A 7,762-nucleotide genomic window follows, 5' to 3' on the forward strand; every position below is an offset into this window, starting at 1 on the left:
GTCTCGGCCTCCCAAAGTGCTGGGATTACAGGCTTGAGCCACCGCGCCCGGCCTTAAAATGATTTTAAAAGGCCAAGTCCTCCCTTGAAAAGGTCTTTGGGGGATGAAACAGGGAGAGGTTTATTCTGGGGACTGCGGTCTGATGAGAAACTGGGGTGGCATGAGAGTTTCCCTCTGAAGAAAGCATCTCCTAGTAAGACAAATGGAATTTCCTAAGCCCCTTCGTTCCTTTCTTTGTAGCACCTCTAGGACACTGAAAAAGCATCCTAACATGCTCCAGGCAGGATAGAAGACAATCCTCTGGCTTGAAAGCCTCAGCATCCAGTAGTACCTCACTCTCCATCCAGTGATCTCCATCCCCCAGAAATGTGCTCTCCTAAGTTATTTCCTCCATTGATAACGCCTACTCTCCTTCCCCAAGGCATTTGTTTTGTTGGCTGATTCCCTTTGGTAATTGGTTTGCCGCTCTGTTAGGAGTCATTTCCTGTGTTTATTTCATTATACAAGAAAAAAAGAGAGAGTTCTTAAGTGGACCAAAGGGATAAGGAAAGGGATGCATGTTTTCCTGATGTCCAACATGCAGCAAGTCCCTTAATCTTTGCCCTTGCCTTCCTGGTGCTGTTGCCAGGCTGAGACCCTGGTTGGAGGAATAGTGCCTGCAGCTAGAGCAACTAAGGCAGCCTAGGATGACTGCCAGGATGCATGAGGGCTGCCAACACCAACTGCTGGGGAGATGACTGTCATCCCTGTGGAGGTATGGAGAAGGTTGGTGGGGGAAGGTGGAAGAGAGGAAATAAGGCAGAGATGAGCTCAGGGCCCCCAGAGAATGGAGCCTTTGTGTGGGGTACAGATGAGGGACAAGGGGGTGATTGTGTGGGAGGGCCGGAAGTGCCACACAGACTGGCACCACCATAGCCAGCACCAGATTCACCCTTCTCCTGCTCTGAGAACTCCCTGTGCCTCAAGGAGCCAGTCCCAGACATGGTCAGGGGAAGCAGGGTATGCCTGAACACTATAAAGGATGGGAAGGTGGAAAAGCAGATGTATATAGCCGGGGGAAAATGAAAGGTATCTCCGCATTACCCCAGACCCAGGGAACAGGAGGCCGAAGGAAAAAGACAGAAGCAGCTTTTACTATATTTACATCCAACAAAACTTCGCAGGAACAATCCTTATTGCACAGGTCAGGACCTGGGTGGGTGAGGCATTCCCTAAGGTGGGATGGGCAAGAAAAATTAGGACTGGAGGGGGTATCAGTTCTTCCTAAGGGGAGCTTAAGACTCCTCTAGCTCCCAATGCCTGACTTTGAAGGAACTACAAACCACCGAACCATGGTGCCCTATTTCCCTTCCCTTTCTCACTCTCCATAAGAACCTCATAAGCAAGGGGGCTGTGGCTCCAGAATAAATAACTTAAAATAAAATACAAATACTTTAGGTAGAAAGGCATGGAGAGCCTTGGGCTCCTTCAGCAACGTCAGGGAAGAGGAACCATTATTGGTGGAGAATGACATCCCTACCTCCCATTCAGGGCAAAGGCTCAGTAGCTCTGCATCTTTCCAGTTGTTTTTTAAAACAAAAACTTCTAAAATGACCAGGGCAATGCAGATCTGTGGTTACCCTGGAGGGGAGTTCCTGGTATAGGACAAGGGAAGAACAGAGCTGTACCAACTCCCCCCAGATCTCCCCCAACATCAGCACAAACAAACTGGGTAGGTTGGAGATGGGGGAATCAGGACTTTTGGTAACAGTGGATCCCTCTTCCCGCTGTCCTCACTTGGAGCCTTTGACTGGGCCTGCTTCCCAGCCTGTTCCCAGCTCCATGAAGGGAACATGGAAGCAGGTTAACTCTAGAATCCCTTCTCCCTCAGTTCCCCACCCCAGGCTGGAGAGGGAAGCTTAAGAGTCTCTAGCATTCTGGAGGTGCTCCAAAACATTTTCGGCAGTCAATGGCCTTGGGAGTGGGCATCTGTGCCCGCCGCTGCCTCAGCTCCTCCTTGCCCATGCTGCTGGCCAGCTTGTTAAAGGCAGACTTGTACTTCTTATCGAAGGCCACTAGGGAAGAAGGTGGAAGTCAATACATTGGGACCCCAGCCTCCCACACCTGGCCTCAGATCCCTAAACTCCTCAGCCCCTTGCCTGCTCCCTCACCTATGTCCACATGGTCCTTGCCCAGAGCAGCCATTGTCAGGAATAAGATCTCACGGTAGATTCCCCTTTAGTGGAGGCAGAAGTGTATGAGCGAGAGAAAAGGGGTGTGGAGCCCCGGACAGGTCAGGGACCACCCAGATGGTAGCACCATACCTCTGCAGGTGCAGGCCAGTGGGTGGGGGCCCTAGAGTTTCCAGCAGGAGCCCCACAGCCTTGTGCACTTCATTGAGTCCAACATGGCGCAGCACCGACTCCAACAGTGCCAGACTAAGGGATGCAGGTACTGGGCCTGGCCATACCACCCGCTGGGGTATCTGGCCTGGATGAAAGGAAAGAAGGCCACCAGGATCACTGAGCCCTCTGGGTATGGGACCCACCCTCCCCACCCAGGCCAAATACCAGACTCACTGTGGACCCTCCAGAGCACATAGAGAGGTGGGCAGCTATTGGGGTCAGGGGTCAGTACATCCCACAGCAGCCGTACCTGAACAGAGGCTGGATCAGGGGTTAGCCAAGGAGATGGGGCCTGGGGGAGCCGAGATAAGGGAGACAGTTAGGCTCAAAGAATGGGAGGCAGAGGACAAGAAATGGACAGGTGATGCCAAAGAGACAGAGGGCCATTACAGGACACAGTCAAAGAGAAGAGGGAAAGGAATTCTCATCCCCCACAAGAATGTAAGCTCTTGAGAGCAGGGACTATTTTGTAATCTGCTACATACCTAGTGCCTAAAACCGTGCCTGGAACATAAAAAGCACTTAATACTGGTGGAATGAATAGACAAATATGAATCATTTTTTTAGGTACCAGGCTCTACACAAGGTCGTCCACACACCAGCCCAGTGAGATAGGTGCTTTTGGCATCCATTTTACAGATGACCAAACTGAGGCTCAGAATGGTAAAGTGAAAGGGCCAGGATCCAAACTAGGTGCAGCAGACTCCAAAGTCTATGCTTTTTTTTTTTTTTTTTTTTTTTAGGAGAGACGGGGTTTCACTGTCTTAGCCAGGATGGTCTTGATCTCCTGACCTCGTGATCCGCCCACCTCATCCTCCCAAAGTGCTGGGATTACAGGCATGAGCCACCATGCCCGGTCCAAATTTTTTATACTTGAGTCTATACACTCTAAAGCCTGGGAAGAGAAATTGGGCCAGGTAACTTGGGCATATCCTTCCTCTCATACAGCTCCCTAGGCCATAGGACAGACAGATATGTCAGATATCATGTTGAATACTTTGCTATTAAAATTCCCAGATATTTATTTATTTATTTATTTATTTTTCTGAGTCAGGGTCTCGCTCTGTTGCCCAGGCTAGAGTGCAGTGGCATGATCTTGGCTCATGGTAACCTACACCTCCTGGATTCAAGCAAGCCTCAGCCTCCTGAGTAGCTGGGATTACAAGCATGAGCCACCACACCCGGCTAATTTTTGTATTTTTAGTAGAGACAGGGTTTTGCCATGTTGGCCAGGCTTGTCTCAAACTCCTGGCCTGAAGTGATCTGCCCAGCCTAGATATTCTTATGGTTAAGGAATTCTGTAGTTCTCCCATCTGACTGCAAGTCTCTAGAAGGAGGCCCAAAAGTGAGAAGCATAAGCTAGGAGAGAGAGTTCATTATTGTTACTGTTTGTGAACAAAGGTGCCCTCCAGACCAGTAAGACTGTATGTTCCATTAGGGTAGGGACTGAGCCCTGAAATTCTCTCTATAGTTCAGTACAGTGCTGAGCACACTACACTCAACAGAAACTTCATTTTAAAATGATTTTATTTATTTTTTATTTTATTTTATTTTATTTTTTGAGACGGAGTCTCGCTCTGTCGCCCAGCCTGGAGTGCAGTGGCTTGATCTCAGCTCACTGCAAGCTCCGCCTCCCGGGTTTACGCCATTCTCCTGCCTCAGCCTCCCAAGTAGCTGGGACTACAGGCGCCCGCCACCTCGCCCGGCTAGTTTTTTTGTATTTTTAGTAGAGACGGGGTTTCACCGTGTTAGCCAGGATGGTCTCGATCTCCTGACCTCGTGATCCGCCCGTCTCGGCCTCCCAAAGTGCTGGGATTACAGGCTTGAGCCACCGCACCCGGCTTTTGTATTTTTAATAGAGTCGGAGTTTCACTGTGTTAGCCAGGATGGTCTCAATCTCCTGACCTTGTGATCTGCCTGCCTCGGCCTCCCAAAGTGCTGGGATTACAGGCGTGAGCTACTGAGCCCGGCCAGTCTGTGCTCTTTGTACAGTGCCAAGGACACAGCAGACAAATGGCTGAGAGATGAGGAGGGAGGCACTTAGTAAACGGGCCACATGGGGGCACTGACCTGGGGGTGTGAAGGCCCATCACAGGAGGCCAGCACCAGGCCTGGTAGAATACTGGGCAGGCGTAGCCGTTGGAAATACCACAAAAGGTTCCAGAAGATGATGGGGTGGGCAGAGGGCAATTCAGGCAACGCCAGCACCTCACTGCCCTCGTTCTCTACCAGCGACTCCAGCTCCTTACGCAGCACCAGGGGGCTCAAGTATGCCCATGCCCCACTCTCAACCCGCCGGGAGGGTCCCTATCAGACACAAAGGGGGAGGGCAGTAGAGGGCATGTACATCCCCAGAGCCTTGCCTCCCACTAAGCGACCACATCCAACAGCTTCTGGGATGCCCCTTGCCCTCAAGGGCAAGAGATGTGCCCATCTCTCCCTGGCACCCCACAGGCCCCACACAGGGCAATAATCCCATTCCTCATGCCCCTTTGGCCCAGTTCTTACCCCCATGTGCCCGTTGCAGAGCTGGGGCTCATCCAGAGCAAGGCAGAGCCTGCGGTCACTGAGCACAGGGCCAGGACCCCCAGGGACAGGAGCATCTTTGCTGCCACTGGCATCAGCAGACTTGGGGCTGGGGACACTGCAGGGGGACAGCAGCAGGGGTCAGCTCTTGGACCTTCACCTCCCTATCCCACCCACAGCACTTGCCCTGCCTTGGGCACCTGGGCCGGGAATCAAGGGTCTGGACACTGAGCAGGGGCACAAAGGGGCAGGCGCAGAAGGGGCAGGTTGTATTGAGGTTAGAGTCATCAGGTGCCCAGCCAGCCATGATTTCTTCATCGTACACCAGCGAATCACAGGCACGGCACAGGGAGCAGCTGGACAGCAGAATCTGTGGGCAGGGAGAGCCGGGAAGTAGGCCCTGTCTGGCCACCAGCACTCTGGAGCCCATGCCCCTTCCCTAGCCCCTCCCACCTCCTCCCCATCTCCTGCCTTTGACAGGGTGACTGTGTGCTATGTGTGTTCAAGCACATCTGTGTGGGAGGGGTTATCCTCACTTCCAGGGAAGGTGACTGGAAGGATCCAGGGGTGTCACTGAGGCGCTCTGAGGAATGGCGAAGACTCAGGTTACTGAGAGAAGATTCTGAGAGGTCCCACTCACTGCCCAGAGAGGCTGAGCTCTGCCATGACATGAGAAACCATGGTCAGCCAACCCCATGCTCTTCCACCCAGGAAGAGGAGGTGTTTCAAGCACCCCTCAGAGCCCCTTTTAGGGCATTCTTCCAGTCATAGCCCCTCCCCAAGCCCACTAATGCTAAGGCGTCTGAACCCTCCTTCGCTGGCTACCTCGGAGGCAGTGGATCCAGGGCGCTCCCGGGGGTGCAGAAGACTGTCCATTGGGCTGCGGCGGGCTGGGGGAGGCAGGTCAGGAGGCAGCTCAGGTGGGGGAATGCGGGAAGTAGGGGGGTGGCGGGAAGGAGTGAGCAGCTGTTGGAGGCGGGCACCCAGCCCTCGTCGGGGGGTGCCTGCCTCATCCTGTCGCCCACCAGCCTTGGGTCCCCGCCCACTTAGCCCTTCCAGGGCCTCAGTGGACTGGGCACTCAGGGCTGAGCCTGAGCCCCCTGGGCTGCCTCCAGGGACCGGCTCCTCCCCCGTCAGGCTCAGGTCTGAGAGACTTCCATCGTGCCAGGGCACAGGTGATCCTCGGGGTTCCAGGACCCCCAAGGCCTCTATCACTGCAGCACAGAAAAGAATGAGGGAAGATGGACCCCAGCCTCTGCACCACCTTCCCCTTTCCTGGGTAAACACAATTCCTGGCTGCACAAACTCTGGTACCACAACCCCCACCATGGTGATATTCTGGGCAGGATTCCCTGAGAATCTATAGCACCCACCACAGAGGGCCACCCTCCACTATGTTTCTGGTCTTCCAAACCTCACTAGCAAGTGGTTAGGAAAGTTGACTGGGGAAGCAGGGGGAGCCAGACAAGGGCACTCACTGTGGGCTACACCAGCCTCCACAGTGGGCTGTGCCCCTCGGGCACTGCCCAGGCTACCACTCTTCACCAGGCGTCCAGGGGGTGAGGCCGGGTCTCTCAGACTTCGCCCAGCCCAAGTAGTCTGGCGCTGAAGGGGGCGAGTAGGGGAAGGGCGCTCCAAATAGGGCTCTAAAAGACGAGAAGGGGTTTAGAGGCAGCCAGCTAGGAACCCAGTCCCCTGTTCCAAAATAGAGCTCCTTAGATGGACCTGGGTTTGCAGGGTTCCCCCCAGGCAAAACTTTATCCCTTTCGTGTTTGTTTTGTTTTGTTTTTTGAGATGGAGTCTTGCTCTGTAGCCAGGTGGAGTTCAGTGGCGCCATCTCAGCTCACTGCAACCTCTGCCTCACGGGTTCAAGTGATTCTCCTGCCTCAGCCTCCCGAGTAGCTAGGACTACAGGTGCGTGCCACCACACCCAGCTAATTTTTTTATCCCTTTTGTTACCAGTCAATTGTAATTTATCAATCACCAGAAACCCAATACCAACCATTAGACCAGCCCCAGCTCTCTATGCCTTTCCCTGCCTGAACCCAGTTACTCCATCCCCAAGCCTGTCTCACCAGGCCCTACCCACCTGCCTGGGAGCTGCCTGCCTCTTGAGGTGCTGACACCTGCTGCTGCTGCTGCTGCTGCTGTCGCCGTTCTCTCAAGGGCTGGCGGAACTGAGCAGCCCCCAGGACGACATTCCGGAGCTTGGCCCAGCGCAGACGCCCACCTGGTGTGCCAGACGGCCACTTGCTTTCTAGCACAGCCTACCAAGCACAGTGCCCATCAGGATGGCCTACTTTGACACCCTAACCCTGCCTCATACCCACTCCCTGTCCTGGAGCCCCAGGGACCGCCCTTCCCCTGCAGATATCCTGCCTAGGACTGTCCGGCCAATGGCTTAGCCAGGAACAAGAGCCCAGAAGAGACAGTAGGCAGCAGCTGCCTCCCAAGGGGCTTAGAAGAAGCCGGAGGCAATGGAGAAAATTTGTATCCAGACCTTGCTACTTAGAAATACAAAATATATGGCTCTGAAGAAATCATTTCATTTATTTGGTCATTAGTTTCCTCATCTAAAAAACAGGAGGGAGTTTAGTATCATGGCTAAGGGCCTGAATTCAGGAGATATGGATATGCCTCTGCCCATATTCCTTTTTCTTTTTTTCGAGACAGAGTCTCACTCTGTAGTCCAGGCTGGAGTGCAGTGGCGCAATCTCAGCTCACTGCAACTTCAGCCTCCTGGGTTCAAGTGATTCTCCTGCCTCTGCCTCCCAAGTAGCTGGGACTACAGGCACCCACTACCATGCCCAGCTAATTTTTGTATTTTTTTTTTTTTTTTTTGAGACGGAGTC

General features: G+C 53.4%; 1 protein-coding gene across 1 annotated transcript in view; it reads right to left on the minus strand.

The window, feature by feature from the left end:
- Positions 1-1,111: 1,111 nt before the first annotated feature.
- The window catches only part of DENND4B (DENN/MADD domain containing 4B), a 15,624-nt gene continuing 8,973 nt past the window's right edge, over positions 1,112-7,762 (minus strand). The window contains exons 17-27 of the mRNA XM_011928163.1: positions 7,000-7,177; positions 6,389-6,556; positions 5,736-6,124; positions 5,447-5,569; positions 5,111-5,280; positions 4,893-5,028; positions 4,455-4,691; positions 2,559-2,676; positions 2,304-2,469; positions 2,151-2,215; positions 1,112-2,054 (exon numbers count right to left, since the gene is read on the minus strand). Of these exons, the coding sequence (XP_011783553.1) occupies positions 1,909-2,054; positions 2,151-2,215; positions 2,304-2,469; positions 2,559-2,676; positions 4,455-4,691; positions 4,893-5,028; positions 5,111-5,280; positions 5,447-5,569; positions 5,736-6,124; positions 6,389-6,556; positions 7,000-7,177 (1,896 nt within the window). The 3' untranslated portion in view covers positions 1,112-1,908. The remainder of the gene's footprint in view (positions 2,055-2,150; positions 2,216-2,303; positions 2,470-2,558; positions 2,677-4,454; positions 4,692-4,892; positions 5,029-5,110; positions 5,281-5,446; positions 5,570-5,735; positions 6,125-6,388; positions 6,557-6,999; positions 7,178-7,762) is intronic.

This window comes from Colobus angolensis, unplaced genomic scaffold, assembly GCF_000951035.1.
Source record: "Colobus angolensis palliatus isolate OR3802 unplaced genomic scaffold, Cang.pa_1.0 Scaffold77, whole genome shotgun sequence".
In the NCBI taxonomy this organism is placed as follows: Eukaryota; Metazoa; Chordata; class Mammalia; order Primates; family Cercopithecidae; genus Colobus; species Colobus angolensis.